General features: G+C 45.0%; 1 protein-coding gene across 1 annotated transcript in view; it reads left to right on the top strand.

Moving 5' to 3' along the window:
• LOC126458341 (pyrimidodiazepine synthase-like) overlaps positions 1–17,499 on the top strand; it is an 88,477-nt gene extending 70,978 nt beyond the window's left edge. Inside the window, exons 3-5 of the mRNA XM_050095309.1 lie at positions 30–162; positions 525–640; positions 17,131–17,499. Coding sequence (XP_049951266.1) covers positions 30–162; positions 525–640; positions 17,131–17,253 — 372 coding nt within the window. The 3' untranslated portion in view covers positions 17,254–17,499. The remainder of the gene's footprint in view (positions 1–29; positions 163–524; positions 641–17,130) is intronic.
• Positions 17,500–18,173: the final 674 nt, after the last annotated feature.

The following is an 18,173-nucleotide window of genomic DNA, read 5'->3' as shown; positions in this document are numbered from 1 at the left end:
CTTGTTATAATGTAGACTTTTATTTGCAGGTAACGAAGATCTTCTACGAGGCAGTTTACGGCAAGGAGAAGCGGCCGCTGGGAGACTACCTGGAGGAGATCGTGGCTGCTCTGCAACCTTTCGAAGACGAGCTGGTTGCTGGCGGTAACACCTTCTTCGGAGGTCAGTACACGCACTCATAATCACTTCGTGAAAAGATTTTTGAAATGATTAACGCAGCAAAATAGACTTCCTTCATCCCCTCTAATTGTTGCAGAAGAGCCGTCTGTATTTCTTCTTTTCTTTGTCATGTGCGTAGGCTATGGATTTTGTTTTGTGTATCTGTAATTCAGTTACAATTATCAGCTTGGTGGACATAAAAATTGGATTTATTGATATTTTTTAAACAGCTTGCCTCGATGTAGCTTTTGTTCGGGTTTTATAGATTCTTCCTGTTTTCCTTGTATAAGTAGCACGAGTCTGAAGGTAGTTTGTGTGTAAGACATCGTATGGTGATGAAACAGAAACAATGATTCTCATTGCAGGTACCAGGCCTGGTATGTTGGATTACATGATCTGGCCGTGGGCTGAGCGTGCCAAGGTGCCCAGCATCATCAACAAGCAGGAGATGAACTTCCCCAAGGACAAATTCCCAAAACTCGTGAGTATCTAACATCAAGTGTCTGCTGCAGCAAACAACCACCAGCCAGTAACCTTGTCAAATTCAAATGGTTCAAATGGCTCTAAGCAGTGTGGGACTTAACATCTGAGGTCATCAGTCCCGACTGAAGCGCGTAGAACGGCTCGGCCACAGCGGCCGACAGTTAACTTCTCATGGAAGATATGTAAGAGTTGGATAGATACGGTACACTGTCCTTGATATTACATTTCACTATCTGACAAACCATTAAGAACCCATAAAGTTGGGCATATGTCTGGTGGCATTGAGAATAACAGCTTTTGAGCTGTGTGACATTTAGAGAACCTTGACAAAAGCGACATCTATTCAGCCATCTTCGTTTTCATACGTGAGCGGATGTCCATTTACGACAAAAAATGTATGGTAAAACTCACATCGGCTGTTAAAGACGCTTCACTGGTAGCACCCATTTGCCATGATGATAGTGTGTCTTTATTCAAAGCTATGTTGATTGACTTTGTTGTATTTACAGTTTACTCGTTGTCAAAGTATCTCTTCTCCAGTAGTCTTCACGTATGTTCTGGTGCGACATACAGCATTTCTGGTCTCCTCTACATCTATATTTACCTCTACTCTGCAAATCACATTTAAGTGCCTGACAGAGGGTTCATTGAACTACGTCACAATTTTATTATTTCAGTCTCGTATAGCGCGCGGAAAGAACGAACATCTGTTTCTTTCCGTACGAACTCTGATTTCCCTTATTTTATCGTGGTGATCGTTTCTCCCTATGTGGGTAGGTGTCAACAAAATATTTTCGCATTCGGAGGAGAAAGTTGGTGATTGGAATTTCGTGAGAAGATATCGTCGCAACGAAAAAAGCCTTTTTTTTTAATGATGTCCAGCCCAAATCCAGTATCATTTCAGTGACACTCTCCCCCATATTTCGCGATAATACAAAACATGCTGCCCTTCTTTGAACTTTTTTGATGTACTCCGTCAGTCCTATCTGGTAAGGATCCCACACCACGCAGCAGTATTCTAAAAGAGGACGAAGCTAATGTCACAGTAGTAAGAGCTACTATTGCAATAGCATAAGTAAACTGACAGTGTTGTAGTGGTTAGCGTTCTTGGCTAATAACACAGGGGTCGCGGATTTCATTGCAAGTGACCGCCTCAAATTTCTCTCTGGGAAACTGGCAAGCCCAGTCAGTCTTGGGAGACTACTGAAAAGCTGTGTGAACATAAAAATATCGAAATTTATACGTAAATCACCGAAGTAGCGTCAATCCAAAGGTTCACTTAGGACAGCTGTAGGATGACATCTGGTGCGCTTGCACGTGGAAACTCTCGTATGGTTTCCAATTATGTCACCTTAAGTCGAGGGTGGTGCGTTTCTGTCGCCATAATACGGTCCATCCTGCCCCAGAACTCTGCCTCGACACCCAACTCCCGACTATGGCACCCAGTTGTGTTTCTTGAAGTCTTCTTTTTGACAACCTGCATTCTGAAGGTTCTGTTTTCGTAAACTCTATATGCTTTGCTTCCTTGCCACACCTCTCACGACCGGATCATTCAACCCTTCACTGTCTTTATCAAACATTAGTTCTATCATGTGGGCTATTGTTGACAAGCTTACGGATCTGCTACTCCTTCCATGATGCTCCTCTTGGATACAGTTCACCATCATGGTACCCATTTAATCACCAGTGCACTAGCCCTGTCAATAGTCTTCTGGTTGACAGGGATCCCTCCCATTTCCGTTGAGTGGTGCAGCTCCTGGTTTCCTATGTCATCACTAACCACTCTTCCTGTGCTCGCTCCAATTCTTTCCACAGCTCTGGAATGTAGGCCCCAAACTGCCTGCCCTCACATGGATTCACTGGTTAGGCTCTACTTCTCTCTGCCACAGATTCCATCTCCCCTGCTTGTCCTTCTCCAATTCCCTCCAAATCACCCATCCCCATCCACTTCATTTATTGGCCCCAGATTTGAAAGAATATCTTCCAGGGTCTGAAAGCCTCCATCACTCCCATGGCGCTCCATTGTTTGTTCTGTCTGCTTCTAATGGAGTTCCAGAATGCTGCTTTTTTTTTTTTTTTTTTTTACAATGATGGCACTAAATCTGCCGATCATGTGGAATGTATCGTCGTTTTCTGTTTGACCTCAGGGGCTTGGCGACCCCAGGGATCCTGCGCTGGGGACTGGTAAGTGCTGCCAGTCCCCCGTGACTGTAAGCTATGGGCATGCTTCAGCCATCATTGTGCAGCGCGGTGGTGGAATGTTGTGTCTCTCAGGGAACGGGGATCTTGGCTTCACTGCCTGGATCGCTAGGACGGGATAAACCTCTCCAAAAAAGAAAAAAAAACACCCTCTCAAGGTGTGCGGCACGTTGATGGGATGCCTGGCTGTTGCGGTGGAAAGTCGTTAGTGGGCAACCTCTGGGGAACCTGCTACACCCTAGTTGTATAGTGCTTACTCAAGCACATGAGACATGGGGCTCCAAGTGGACCCTTATTTCAATTGCTGCTCGTGGAACCAAGATGGAGCCTTCGAAATCATCTTCTCCTCCCAGTGGGGAGGGAGTATCGCCTGGGAGTATTCACACCCATTCAGCCAAAAGAATGAGAGGGGCTAGTCCTCATAATAATATTAATAATAATAATAATAATAATAATAATAATAATAATAATAATAATAATACGTTTAGCTGCAGTAACAGGGGTCAAGGAGTCATGAATAACCATGTATTCCTGGTGATAAAGAGGAAGGAGGGGAAATTTGAAAAAGCGTCCCTTTTATATCCATAAGGGTTTGGAAGGCCTTGCTCGAACATTAAAATCTATAATACGATTGTGTAATGGCTCATTGTTGGTCGAAACAGGTCAAAGCAGGTAGACCTTCTTCAAAAGTCCCAGACATTGACTATATCATTGTTGAGATGCACACCTCTCTCAACTCCGCTAAGGGCATTCACATGCCGAGATATCATGGACATATCAGAACTGAAGCAAGAATGAGCATCCCAGGGAATAGTCGATGTGAAGCAACAAAACGTGCAGGCATAATGGAGCAATTGAAAAGACTGCCACTTCCATTGTCACATTCAATTCTCCGAGACTGCATGAACATCTTAAGGACAGGTTCCTTCGACTTAATTTTCGGCCTTACATTCCAAACCCTGTGCGGTGCTATAAACGCCAGCGTTTCGGCCATACAACCATACGCTGTGTAGGTGAAGCGATCTGTGGGAACTGTGTAAAAGCCGCTCAAGACGCTGGGACTGACTCCCCGTCTCCGGTGATCTGCCTCAACTGCTCTGGAACCACCCAGTCTGGAGCCGACACTGCCCTGCTTTTGCTGACAGATGCAAAATACAGGAGATAAGTTACCAGGCAGATCATCTAAGCCGAAGCCAAAAAGAATGAGACGAAATCCCCCGTCTTTGCCACCTCATATTCTTCTATGGTGCATAAACCTATTTCCAAGGCAGACGCTTCGACACAGATGACGCCTAGTTTGCCTGTATGCACCACAGGCACCTGTACTTTCACATGTACATGTCAAGGGAAAAATTGTAAGGACAAAGCAATCCAAGCATCTGCACCAGGAAAGACCAACAAAAGTTGTGCAGCGAGCATCCAGAAGGTATAAGAATAGCAGAGTGCCTCTCGGCGCCCTCTCACCCTCATCCTCGAAAGGACAGGGTGCAGGGAAAGGCTTAAAACATTCAGGTCAAAACCTGTTCCGATCGCTGTCAGATGTCATTCCTTCCTGTCTGACTGCTGAGGAAGATATCATGGAGTTAGATGCCTTGGATCCAGGCAGCCCCGCCACTCCCCCTCACTCTTAAAGTGCTTCATGTCCCTAGTGCAAAGATATGGGTAAATTTAAACTTCACCGATGACACGGCTTCAGTACTACAGTGGAACATGAGTAGGTTCAGGACTCACCGTGGAGGAACTGAAACTCCTATCCCAGGCATGTCTCTTGTGCTATTGCTTACGAAAAAACGCGTTTTAAAGATACAGATGTCCCTGCACTACAGGGATATACGCTTTACAACAAGGGTGATACCACAAGGGTGACCTATCGAGGGAATGGACCAAGGTATGTGTCAGTGTTTCACCCTAATACACACCACTACCCTGTTCTCCCCTTGGCTACTGTCTTGCAAGCAGTTGCAGTTCAAATTCATGTGTGTCGAAAGATCCCTGTTTGTTCACTGTATCTACCTCTGCAAGATGCACTAGACTCAGAGGCTCAGAACACCCATGACCATTCCTCTTCTTGGGAGGCTTCAATGTCCATGTCCTGTGGGGCTTGACCAATACTTGCCCTCGGGGTCGGATTTTGGAGGGCATTATGACGTCTCAGGAGCTGTGCATCCTCAACATGGGTACTCTCACACATTTCTCTACTGCTACTGGGCCATTCTCAGCCATCAACCTCTTTGTTCTCCCGCCCTCGCCAACTCTCTTCTATGAGAGGTTATTCATTCCAGTGTCTGTTTCCCAATACTCCTTCACCTAGTAAATGGCTCGCCACCTGAAGTTAAGCCCCCCAACATGGATATTCAGCAGGGCTAACTGGACATTTTTCAGCCAGCTGGCTCTGTTCGAACACTGCGACAGTGTCCAAGGATGGGTGGACCACATCACAAGAGTGATCCATCATGCTGCTGACTTCTCCATCCCACAGTCCCCATGTCATCCTAGGTGACTAGTACTTTGGTGGACAGATGAGTGCAATTCTGCGGTCTGGAAGAGGCGTGCAGCGCTTTGACATTTTAAATGCCGACCAACAGCAGACAATCTTAGCGCTTTTAGAGTCGTGAGGGCCACGTCTTGATGCATCATTAGGGATAGTAAGAAAAGGTCATGAGAAGTATTCCTCGACTCCATCAATCGTTCGACTTCTTCTATAAAAATACGACAAGCGATCTGGGGGATTTCCAGTAAACACAGCCTTTTACCTATAGCAGCAGTGCTGAAACAGGGGTGCCTCCAAACAACTCCCAGAGACATTGCACAGAAGCTGGCCAAACATTTTGCACAAACTACTGCCAATCTAAGCCAGGATCTGGCACTTCGTCGCTATCGTGCGGCTGTAGAGAGGGAAAAGTTTGACATCAGGTTCAACAGTTCTGAGGTCTAAAACTCCCCCGTCTCCATTTGGGAGCTCGAATCGACACTGACTGAGATTCGTGACATTGCAACCAGTCACGACCAAATCTGGTACTGCATGTTTAGATATTTGCCAGTGCCGTCAAAGAAAATTCTTCTGAAATGTTTTAATCTAATATGGCAGAAAGGAAACTTCCCCAAATCGTGGAGGGAAGCAATTCTGATCCCTCTCCTCAAACCAGGAAAGGACAGCATATACCAGTAGTTATGAGAGTATTGCCTTAACGAGCAGTGTAGGAAAGATCCTGAAGTGAATGTTTAACCGTCGTCTGGTCTGGTCGTTAGAACGGGAAAATCCTTAGCCACTCTAAGTGTGGATTCCGAAGATTTCGGCCCACTTTCAACAATCTGACCCCCCTAGAGGCGGCTATTCAGCAGGCTTTCCTCCATAAGCATCACTGTATCGGCATATTCTTAGATATAAGTAAGGCATACGATACTACTTGGAGACACTGTATTCTCAGACAACTGCATCAATGGGTTTCTCGTGGCCATCTCCACATATTCATTGGTCTTTCCTGGTGTTTGTGGTTGGTTTGTGGCGTTGAAGGGACCAGACTACAAAGGCCAACAGTTGGTCTTTCCTGTCTCAGTGGCTTTTTAGGGCATGAGTTGGTGACAGGCTGTCTAATAGTTTTCAGCAGTATAATGGCCGGCAGTGTTTTAAGTGTTTACCTCTTTGCCATAGCTATCAACAGTATCACACCTATGGTAAGGAGTCCTGTACAGTGCTTTTCATTTGTAGACGATTTTGCTGTTTCGTGTTCCTCCTCGAACTGTGCCTCATTTTTGACTTTAGATTGTTGTGGTTACCACAACTGTGAGACTTGAAACCCAGAACCCTGAAGGCACTGATCATCATAAAGTGCCTTAGGCACAGGTCTTGGGGAGTGGACAGGGCGCGTCTCCTTCAGTTTTATCGGGCTCTTGTGCATTCGCAGCTGGACTATGGTTGCACAGTGTATGGGTCTCCTTCAGTTTTATCGGGCTTTTGTGCATTCGCAGCTGGACTATGGTTGCACAGTGTATGGGTCAGCGAGGCCTTCTTATGGGTGTATCATTGGCGCTGTCCATCAGGGGATTCGGCTGGTCACGGTTGCTTATCGGACAAGTCCCATACTTAGCATCTGTGCTGCTGTAGGGAACCGCTGCTTATCATCCGGCGCCAGCTCCTCTAGGTGCGTCATGCATGTAAGTTCCTCGCAGCTGCAACTTCACCCGCACACCATACTGTTGCCCGTCCACCTCTGGAACGCCTTTTTTTCCAACCGTCCACGAGCCACACTGCCATTTGGGATCCACGTGCAGTGTGTTGTGAAGTCACTCGGTGTGGAGCCAGTACGATCCCAAATCCAGGGTTTTAACTGCCTGCCGCCCTGGTTGCTGGACAGGCCCAGAGTGATTTTAGATTTTGTGCAGTTCAGGAGAGATAGCACTCCTGCTTCCATTTTTAATGCGATATTCTCTGATATTTTGTATGAGTACCACGGCCATGTAGCCGTTTTTACAGATGGGTCGAAGCAGGGGGACTCTGTTGGTTGCTCTGTCGTTTTCCCGGATCGTGTCCTCAAGGTCAGACTGCCTCCAGAATTTACCATGTTTGACGCAGAATTACATGTGATCTTGCGAGCATTTGAGCAGATGACTTTGTCCCGGTGTTGGATTTCTCGTCTGCTCAGATTCTCTGAGCACCCTTTACTGTCTCCAACGTTTGTGCTCAGCAGATAAAGTAACCCAGAATATCCAGGATGCCCTTCTAAAACCAAAACGACTGGGGAATGAGTCTTTCTGCTGGGTACCAGGGCACATGGGAATAGCAGGGAATGAAATGGCGGATCGAGCAGCCAAGGAGGCGTGTCGTGATCCTCTGGTATTTGTGTGCTGTCCTCCTGCATGCTGCCACCTCGCTGTTGAGGTAGAGTGTAATGTGTCGATGGGAAGAGGAGTGGCTGGCAGTGGCCAATAACAAGCTCCGTGTCATCAAGCCCACAACTCGGCAGTGGAGTACTTCCTTCCAGCCACGTTGATGGGACGAGGTCCTTCTTACTCGTCTTCGCACAGGCCACAGCGCTATGACACATGCATTCTTACTCCGGCGAGAGGACCCTCCAATGCGTGGTGCTTGTGGCGTGCAGATCACGGTGCGCCACATTTTATTTGGCTGCATTTTATTTTCCGACCAGCAGACTGTGGTGTATTTGCCGTCTATTTTATGTAATGAACAAACGAATGTGGTTAGGGTTTTAAAGTTTTGTGAATTGTCCAACGTTTTTAATCAGATTTTAGGGTTATGTTCTTAATGTGGTAAAGCGTGGTTGGCTCACCCTAGATTTTTGTAAGTGATAAGCCAGTCACATTTCGCTGTGCTTTTCTTTTAGTTTTTCTGTGTTTTGTTTTCTGTGTTTTAATTTCATTAGCTCTCTTGCCTCCTAATTAGTTTTAGTACTTGTGAGTGTGTGCAACGCTACCACCGACCATCTTAAATGGCAATCGATGCAGAAGTTATACTTCTGCAAAGAAGTTTTGGAAGTTTTGACCGTGATATAACCTAATGGAAACAGAATAATTAAACTGGGATTAGTTTCTGAAACACTCCAGTAGAGTATAACTAACAGTAAACAGGTGGGTCAGGAACAGTCGTTCTCCCAGCACAAAAGCAAGTTGTAACATTACATATTAAAACCGGTCAACAGCCTAATGAGGAATTCTTGTGTCAAGTAAAATGATGATGACAGTGCTAAGGCTAAGCTAACCTAACCTTCCTTCACACACACACACACACACACACACACACACACACACACACACACACACTAAACCCTTTGCTTGAATCTGCTCATACAACACAGAAAGCTGACCTTGCAGATAAATGTGCTACTAACTAGTAAGTCAGATAAACAAATGGGCAGTGAGACGTTAAACAGCAACATATGCCTCTCAGCATGTACTTTATATGAATTAGGTGCAACAGTTTATAAAACAAATTACTGGCACATGAAACTAGTAGCAATATTGAACAGGGAAAAGCTTGAAATGATTTTGAATTTAAATCAGGGGGTCTGCTAATGATCATACTCTGTTCCTTCACTTCATTGCTTAGTACAGGGTCTCTATGCCTGTGCATTAACCAACTTGCATTAGAATAGACGACACAGTAAATTGTTCCTTCTTAAACTCGGTTTGAAGCAACTGAACGAAATGCAAATCTGACTACACTGGCTCTGAGGAGCCTTTGCATAGCTTCATTAACTAGCTTTGTACATGAGGAGCCTTAAACGTCCATGGTTTGAAGAAACATGCTCATTAACATAACTACACCAGTATGTATAAGAAATGGAGAGTATTCTTATCATTAATTATTAAGTAAAGCACAACAAACTATAATTCTTTAAATAACCAATGTGCTTTCATACTCAGTCTTTTGACCTAATCAAAAATATAATTGGCTATGCAACTGACAACAGAGCACTGAATTCAAGTTCAGTCACTTTCTCATAACAAATTAGGACACTCGGAATTAAATTCACTAGGATAGGATTCCTGTCCATGTTTCTGATTTGGTATAATCACAGGTGTAAAATTGTTTTAGCAACACCATGATTATTATTAAAATCAACCAAATTTCACAAATACCTGGTCCGTTTACAGAGTGCCAAATATAAACAAATCAGTGGAAGACTGGTTGCACTGGTGGCGCAATTTGCAGTAGCTGTTAACCTGGCTGCGACGCAGTCGTAACAATACTGTTGGCCTCGCCCTGTTACGTATCTTCGTGGCGTAGTAATTGTAGTTTTATAGTGCCAAAAACCATGCCATGATAACGGTATCACCAGATGCAGCATCCGAGGCCCATAAATACTGCCCTTAAGCTATTCGGGCCTCAAAATCCAGGAACATGAGCCACAATGGTCCGCTACTGCTAGCGCAGTGTTAACCACAGCACTGCTCAGCCCAGGCTACATACCTGTCACAAAGCACAATTTAAACAACATCGTTCAGAAGTTTCACACAAATGAAATATGTATATGTAGTCAAAGAATTTGCATGACAGCTACAACATTTTATATAAGCAACACCACAAAATAACACAAATATCGATACAGATACAAAATAGGCCGAAAATAGGTGCTACGAGTGCATGTGATACAAAGTGACTGTGTGGTCATTTAGAGAGAATGCATATCCAACACTTTTAGTTCATCTCCACATAAGTTTCGCCTCTCCCGGCGGAGGCCTTGGTCTTACCTCCACACTAGCATCGTTCTTCCCGCTCCCTTTTTCCCCCCCTACGTTTTGTTGGGTCTTTTATGTCAATTTGTTTCCTCTTTTCTTGTCTTCTTCTCCCCTGGTGTTGTCCCCACAGGCCTGTCGCACGTGTCATCAGGTAGGATCGGTGGTGGTGCTGGTGGCACGACATCTGCAGCGTTTTTGGAATGTCCCTGCTCTCCCTATTAACCTCCCATCTTCTCTCCTTTCCTCTTCCTACTGCCCCAATGTTCCTTTTACCTTTTTGTTTGCCCGTTTATCCTACACCTTGACTCGACTGAGCGGTGTTCCTCGCTTGGTTTCTTCCACCTCACTGTTTGGACCTCCTCCCCCACTCAACCAACGAAACAGATGCTAGAGAAACCTCCAGGTTGCACTGTTGTATTTGACCACAAACGGCACGTGTGCGATGCCTTCAATACGTCGCAAGTCAGTCGTGGTCAGAGCAGTGTTCTGCGTGGTCGTGCGCGCCTTATGTCGGAGCCAACTGAAATCGATCGTGGCAAAATAGTTCGTGCTCATATGGGTGCTTTTGCAAGAAAGATATTGGAGGTGTTCCTTGTTGAGTGATTGTGACGAAAAATAAGAGGACAACAGCTGCAAAAGTCACTGCAGACTGAATGTCGCACTCGCAAAACCCTGTCAACACCAAAACACGAAAGAAGTGGTCCTGAAGCCAAAAAACCAGGACTAAGGAGCAAGGGAGGGAAGTGTTGCAGTTGGATGTGTCCTGTTTTACGCTGATCACTACTTATGGCCGAGTTTACGTTCCAAGAGTAAAAGATGGCTGGTGTTCGTGATTTCGGCAGTCATATTATGGTATACCACGGGCCCCATGGTTGCTTTATAAGGCTGTATTACTGTCAGTTTTGGCTGAACAGGGCCATCCTATGTACAAAACGTTTGATCCCAAATAATGAGGCTGTGTTCTAAGACGACAGAGCCCCTGATACCACAGTTCGTATCGTCCAGGTCTTGTTTTGTGAGCACGAGGATGAATTGTGACATCTCCCCTGGTCACAGCAGTCAACATATCTCAGAACTACTGTGCCTTTCCGATTTACTCCAGAGGAAAGAGTGAGTGATAGATATCCACTTCCATCGTTACCTGAACTTGACCCAATTTGGAGGAAGAATGGTATGAAATACTACAGAAAACGGTATAGGTACTGTATTTATCCATTCCGATACGATTGGAAGTTGTTTTGAATACTACCTGTATTCCTACACCTTATTAGGTATGGTAATGTGTGGTGTTCGTGGTGATTCCACAGTTTTACCCAACCCCTTGTAGGAAAAGTTAGATTGTCGCTGCCCTAGAGGAAGGTATTTTCCGCCATCGCCTTCCGCACTCGTACTGTCAGGTAAAATCACGCACTACTTTGAACTGGAATGTGACCTAGTGACGTAAACTAGTTAGTTCTCGTTACGGCCGGTTAACATGTTCACCTTGCTGGGAAATTCCAGTCTGTTTTCTTATCACTGCTAGTAATTCTCAACATACATCTCCGCATTGCTCGCTGAGTAGCCCTCAGCTGTTGAACGCTTTTCGCGCTAAAAGTCCGCTTTTGAATTTCATAAGTCAGAAGCAGTAATAAAGTGAGAGTAAACCATCAGACTCGTCGGAAAGTTAGTTGTGAGAAATGTCAATAGAGATTTCTTGTACCACTATCATTTCATCCAACTGTTTTCATGACTTCACTGCTAATTTCTACTATTTTGTATTCTGTGTATTCATGGAACCTAGTCTGATTACAATGATATTCAATCGACTTTCAAGGTTGCTCCGTTTAGTTCTTCCGTTCTTCGCTTATTTACATTTGTCTGTCGATTTTCTGTATATACTTTTCTGAAAGAATGTGTGGCACAGTCAAGTCGTTTTTCACGGCAAACTTCACTACTGTATGACATTTCCACTATATACAAAGTCTTCCACGAAAGAATATTTCTTTAATTTTCGGTCCTCTTTCTCACTGAAATCCCACTTTATGTTGCTGTAGTGTTATCTTCTGCCGTCTATCAGTTTCTGTAAGTCTTGGTACCTTCTAACCAGAATATACGTTAATGTAAACGTACTTAAAACAGCGGCGTGACAATACTGGAGGACCCAGTTAGGGCCTGTAACAAACGTTCGTAGCTTTTTCTCAGTAATACAAGGTAATTCTGACATGGTTATTATACTTAATAAAAACTTGTGTGAGTGTTGCATACTAAAAGTAAAATGGTACACTTCTGTTAGTGTGAACGATTTAGAAGAGTCTTGAGAGGCTTAATAGGTTCCATAGAGAGCAGGTTTAGTAACCATTTCATAGCTCCGCGAAGTATGGCCACGATGTCAGCAGATGGGGGCTTAGGTATGCGATTCGGAAGACTCGAGGAAACGCTTTGTAAAAAATGGTTCAAATGGCTCTGAGCACTATGCGACTTAACTTCTGAAGTCATCAGTCGCCTAGAACTTAGAACTAATTAAACCTAACTAACCTAAGGACATCACAGACATCCATGCCCGAGGCAGGATTCGAACCAGCGACCGTAGCGGTCGCTCGGCTCCAGACTGTAGCGCCTAGAACCGCACGGCCACTCCGGCCGGCAAAAACGCTTTGTAACTGCAGTTACGGAAGCAACAAACCATAGCGAAAAGCTGTACGATGGACTACCTTTAATTTTATAAAAGGTTTCAACTGTTGATAACGTTGGACCAAAAGATCGTCGGTATATAGATACACAGTATGTTAGAAAATGACAGGGAAGCAGAATTAGAGGATATTGCAGCACCGCGCTGTAACACGAAACTGTTACGTGAACGCAGACGCGCGACCAAAAGTGACAGATGGGTTGGGGGAGAACAGGGGCAGGGGCCCCTCTGCCCTATTAGCACGTAAAGCGGCTGAATCTAATAAACTCTGTTGGCCTCAACTTGCCGTACCCTCTCTCCCTGTTAAACACTCACACACAAGTCTCATTGGACTGAAGGTCTGGACAGCTTGCGCAATGGCACTGCTTCATTCGGTTTATCCTGTATGCTGAAACCCCTAGTCTCCTCCGTAAATCATGCAGCAAACTAGTGCCACTGTGCCCGCAGTCGTTATTTGCAAGCAGCTCTCATCGAGAAAGCTGTTAGTGTTTTTCTGCAAGCTGCAAATCGAAGAAACAGCAGAAACGACGTTAAACCAGCAGAGTAATACCTGAAATCTTCCATATTTTCATTTTGCTTACTCATAGCATGCTCTGTTGCCGTTTGTCCACCTCCTCGAACTATTGTAAATAACGTAACTGAGCAGTCTTTCCAGATGTGATAGGTTCGGCGACTCTCGAAAGATATGTAGCCAGCATGTCACATGACATTTGCAATATAGTATATTCTCTAGGCCCTTACATACTTAGTCAGATTCTAATAACGTACCTTACTGCGTAAGAAAGCTAATAACATCTCATCCGTTTAAGCAGACAAACGGGATAGGAGTTTCACAAATGCTCACCAATTCTAATGAACTTTAGCACTAACTTTCGCAACAGCCGTCCTTCTGAACCATTCAATCCATTTGACACACAGACGTGTGTGTGTGTGTGTGTGTGTGTGTGTGTGTGTGTGTGTGTGTGTGTGTGTGTTCAAAAATGGCTCTGAGCACTATGGGACTCAACCGCTGAGGTCATTAGTCCCCTAGAATTTAGAACTAGTTAAACCTAACTAACCTAAGGACATCACAAACATCCAAGTCCGAGGCAGGATTCGAACCGGCGACCGTAGCGGTCTTGCAGTTTTGCAGTTCCAGACTGCAGCGCCTTTAACCGCACGGCCACTTCGGCCGGCTGTGTGTGTGTGTGTGTGTGTGTGTGTGTGTGTGTGTGTGTGTGTGTGTGTGTGTGTGTGTGTGGAGGGGGGGGGGGGAGAGGAGCGCACTTTCGTTACAAAGCATATCTTCATAAATTAACTGAAACTACTGAGAGAAGCTGATACGCTGCCAAAATGGAATTTTTTAGATAATACGAGAAGAACTGAGGTTGTATAGTGATGCTATCTTGTAGTAAATTCTCTTAAGCATCCTTCCCGTCGTCATTTGAATATCCCAACTTAGCTCTTTCTGATTATGCATTTCTACCTAGTACCTGAGATGTGTATGAACAGTCAGTGTGGCAAACGATAATCGTAGTAACATAATTAGGGAGGGGGAGAATGAGGTGGATCCCCGTTCAAATTCTGAGTGTATAGATGTGGAAGAAAGTTTACTATCAACTAATTGAGGGCAATGTATAGTTAACTGTTCAAATATGATTTTCTAACAGGGTAATACAGTGTCTGCATGGGGGCTTACTAATGAAGAGTTGCACGTGACACATAGCCAGGTTTTCAACTTGTTTGAGGAGTTTAATAGGCGGATCACCGAACATTTCCATGGGCGAAGGCACATTCATAAGAAAAAATTGAAGTGCGCCCCGGTTAACTGTGATAAGACTTTCTGCTGCTGATTTGTTCGTGGCTTAACAGATACTGATAGTTGCAATTTCAGAACTCTCGCATATGTGTGAGTTATCTGTGGAGAATTTCAATAATATGTCGGATACCGACAGATCTCCAGCAACAAAGATAGGCAAGTACTTACTAATGTACAGAAATATGAAGTAAAACTTCCCGTGAGACACAAAAATGTTGGCGATTTACACTGCGCGATTGGAACGCAACTAGAGACAGACACGTTATGAAAATACCAGTTGTAGAAAGTTTACTGTAGATTATATAGATCGTACATCAGCTATCACGGCTGGTACCGACGTCACTTAGGACTTCCAGGCTGATAGGCTATGGTCGGTGTACAAAACTTTCTCCTAACGCTTCCTCTCCGACTGCGGAAAGCATCTTCATAGAGTCTGAGATGAAACGTTGCGAGAAAGTTACATGCCTCGGGCACGTTCTATTGATTCGGAAATTTTAAATGATACAGATTAGGTAGAGTTGGAATACAACACAAACGGAAGACTTTAGTTTGTTTGTAGGATACTGGTGCACTGTACTTCGTTTGCGTACGAGGTTCCTGGGAAAGCTTTCTGCTTGTGCGACGTATGATGGAATACTGCTCTGGACCGCGTTCATCTCAGGTCGTACGTGCTGGCAATAAGGATCGAATGAAAAATAGGACAACGCGAATCATCACAGCCTTTTATTGTATGCTATGAAACTGGGGACCCAGAAACGACGGAGAGGCTTCGCCCTCGCCATAGCCCTCAGTGGTTCACAATCCCACAACAGGCTACAGCAGTCCACTCACCCCACTGCCGCCCCACACCGAACCCAGGGTTATTGTGCGGTTCGGGCCCCGGTGGACCCTCTCGGGAACGTCTCACACCAGACGAGTGTAAGCCAATGTTTGCGTGGTAGAGTAATTATGGTGTACGCGTACGTGGAGAAACTGTTTGCGCAGCAATCGTCGACATAGTGTTACAGAGGCGGAATAAAAGGAACTAGCCCGCATTCGCCGAGCCAGATGGAAAACCGCCGTGAAAACCATCCACAGACTGGCCGGCACACCGGACCTCGACGCTAATCCGCCGGGCGGATTCGTGCCGGGGACCGGCACGCCTTACCGCCCAGAAAGCAGTGCGTTAGACCGCCGGGCTAACCGGGCGGTCTATCACAGCCTTACGCGCTGTGCACTAAAATTTAACAAACGCCAAGAAGCACCATACCTTTGTCTCCCAAATAGTTGTGACCGATCGGTTCTAGGCACTTGTCTGGAACCGCGTTGCTGCTACAGTTGCAGGTTCGAATCCTGCCTCGGGCATGGATGTGTGTGATGTCCTTAGGTAAGTTAGGTTTAAGTAGTTCTAAGTCTAGGGGACTGATGGCCTCAGATGTTAAGTTCCACAGTGCTTGGAGCCATTTTTTAGTTCTGTGGAATGACTTATCTATGCGATAAGTTCAAAGCCTGTTTCTATGGCATATTGTATTGACATCTCCCGTAGCACTTGATTAAGTTATCAGCTGCTGATTGAATGCATGCAATACTGTTTCACTGCCTGGTACACTTACTTTGTCTGTAACTAAGAGGGGCGTTCCATAAGTAATGCAAACACTTTTTCTGAAAGCAGGTTTTATTCAGGAGTCCAATATACCATACTATTCCCCCCGACCCCCCCCCCCCCACCCCCTTTTGGCTACGAAATTCTATTTTTCAATGCAATCTCTGGTAAATGTGACACTCTCACGCCATCTTACTGGAGGGCCTGTATGGCCGCGTCTTACCACTCCACTACTCGACGGCGGAACCAACGCCTCGCTGCATCAATAACCTCCACATCATCCACGTACTACTTCCCGTGGAGAGCATCCTTCAATGTGCCAAACAGGTGTAAGTCGGAAGGTGCGAGATCCGGGCTGCCGAGTGGATGAGGAAAAACAGTCCAATGAGGTTTCGTGACCTGCTCTCGGGTTCGTTGACTTGTGTGAGGCCTTGCGTAGTAATGGAGGAAGAGACGTTCGTTTGTATTTTTGTGGCGAACTGAAGTCGTTCCTTCAATTTCTTGAGGTTAGTGCACTACACTAATTTATCGTTGCACTGATCTCTGGAAACATTTAGCAACTGCCACCGAATATCTGTGAAGCTCTGGTTTTCCACCAAAAGAAACACAATGGTATTCCTCTGCTTGGAACGCACCCCCGTAATAGACGCCATTTTGAAGGTTACATATAGCGCCGCCAGCTATCGGAACTTCACGAAACTATAAGGGGTGAAGCAAGAAATGTCCCACAGCAAATACCGAAGTTTTTCAAACGAAACTGGCAGAGAAAAAATTTGTTGCGTTACTTACCGAACACCTCTCGTATATTTTGCCTTAATTTGTGATTCTGAGAATGCCTAGCAGATGTTTAAAAATGAACTAAAATAGCATTTGATCCACTACGTTAAATTCTGTGTTTTCTCTCAGAATTATGTAACACACAATACAATATTTCATCGTCCATAATGCTTAGCTTTTAGACTCTCATTTGCAGCAACAGTTGCCGATGACTCGTAGTAGTCGCATCTGCAAGTACCTCCAGTTAATTACTTGGTACGGTTTCAGCTGGCGTGGCGCGACGCCATGAAGGAAGAGGCAGCGGTGAAGGCGCAGGCCGTGGACACGGAGCGGCATGCGCGCTTCAGCAGCGCCTACGTAGACGGCACACTCGACTACGACAGCGTCTAGAATTCGACCGTCTACCTGACCGGGAGGGCGCCCGAGAAGAACAAGAACATGACAATAAGGCGGCGGGACAGTAGTGGCCGCTGCGATGGCTGCAAGCTCTGTCTAGCTAGTACTGCAACGAGGGAACCAAACTGCTTCAGCATGATTCTAATCAACTTGTAATAGATATATCGCTTTATCTAGATTTTCTTACATATTTATAGAAACTGTATCATCTGCTTGGAAGAATAAAATTATTGCAAAATTCTGATGCGTATTATTAATTACAATTTAATAGTACGAACAGGAGTGTAGCCTAACGACTAAGTTACTTGGCTAATGGTATGCTTGCCTGCATTAAAATACTGGGTGTGCATAAAGTGCGGGAACACTTTCAATTATTTATTGCAGAAGAACTAAACACTGTACAGATATCATGCATGCTGCATTTTGAAGAGAAACTCTGAAAGTTTTACAAGCATTCGGTATGTGAACCATGAGTGACCCGACAGACGTCAATACGGTAATCGAACGTTTCTCGTGCGGACTCCACATTCCCTTCACTCACACTGGGACGTCCACCTTTCTTTGGCGGGCACAAGCAGCCCGTCGTAACGAATTTGTTGTGCCAGTGGTAAATGGCCTTCCTTGTGGATGTCTTCTTATCGCACTTGGTTCTAAACGTCCGTCGAACAGCTGTAGCACACTTCTTTTTGTCGAGTTCCAACACACAGAAAGCTCGCTCCGCACTTGAACTCGCCATGTTTGCGACTAGCTCTATCAGAAAATTACCAAACTACGCTGTGGCGGTACACATGAAAAAAATTGTCGAGGTTTCTCTTCAAAATGACATATGTAAGATAGCTGTACAATTTTTGGTTCTTGTGTAACAAATAATCGACTGTGTTCCTTGACTTTATGTACATCCTGTATTTTAAGCA

This window comes from Schistocerca serialis, chromosome 1, assembly GCF_023864345.2.
Source record: "Schistocerca serialis cubense isolate TAMUIC-IGC-003099 chromosome 1, iqSchSeri2.2, whole genome shotgun sequence".
NCBI classification, from domain to species: domain Eukaryota; kingdom Metazoa; phylum Arthropoda; class Insecta; order Orthoptera; family Acrididae; genus Schistocerca; species Schistocerca serialis.
The sequence above is the reverse complement of the archived record's forward strand: the minus strand, read 5'-3'. Positions and strand labels throughout refer to the sequence as shown.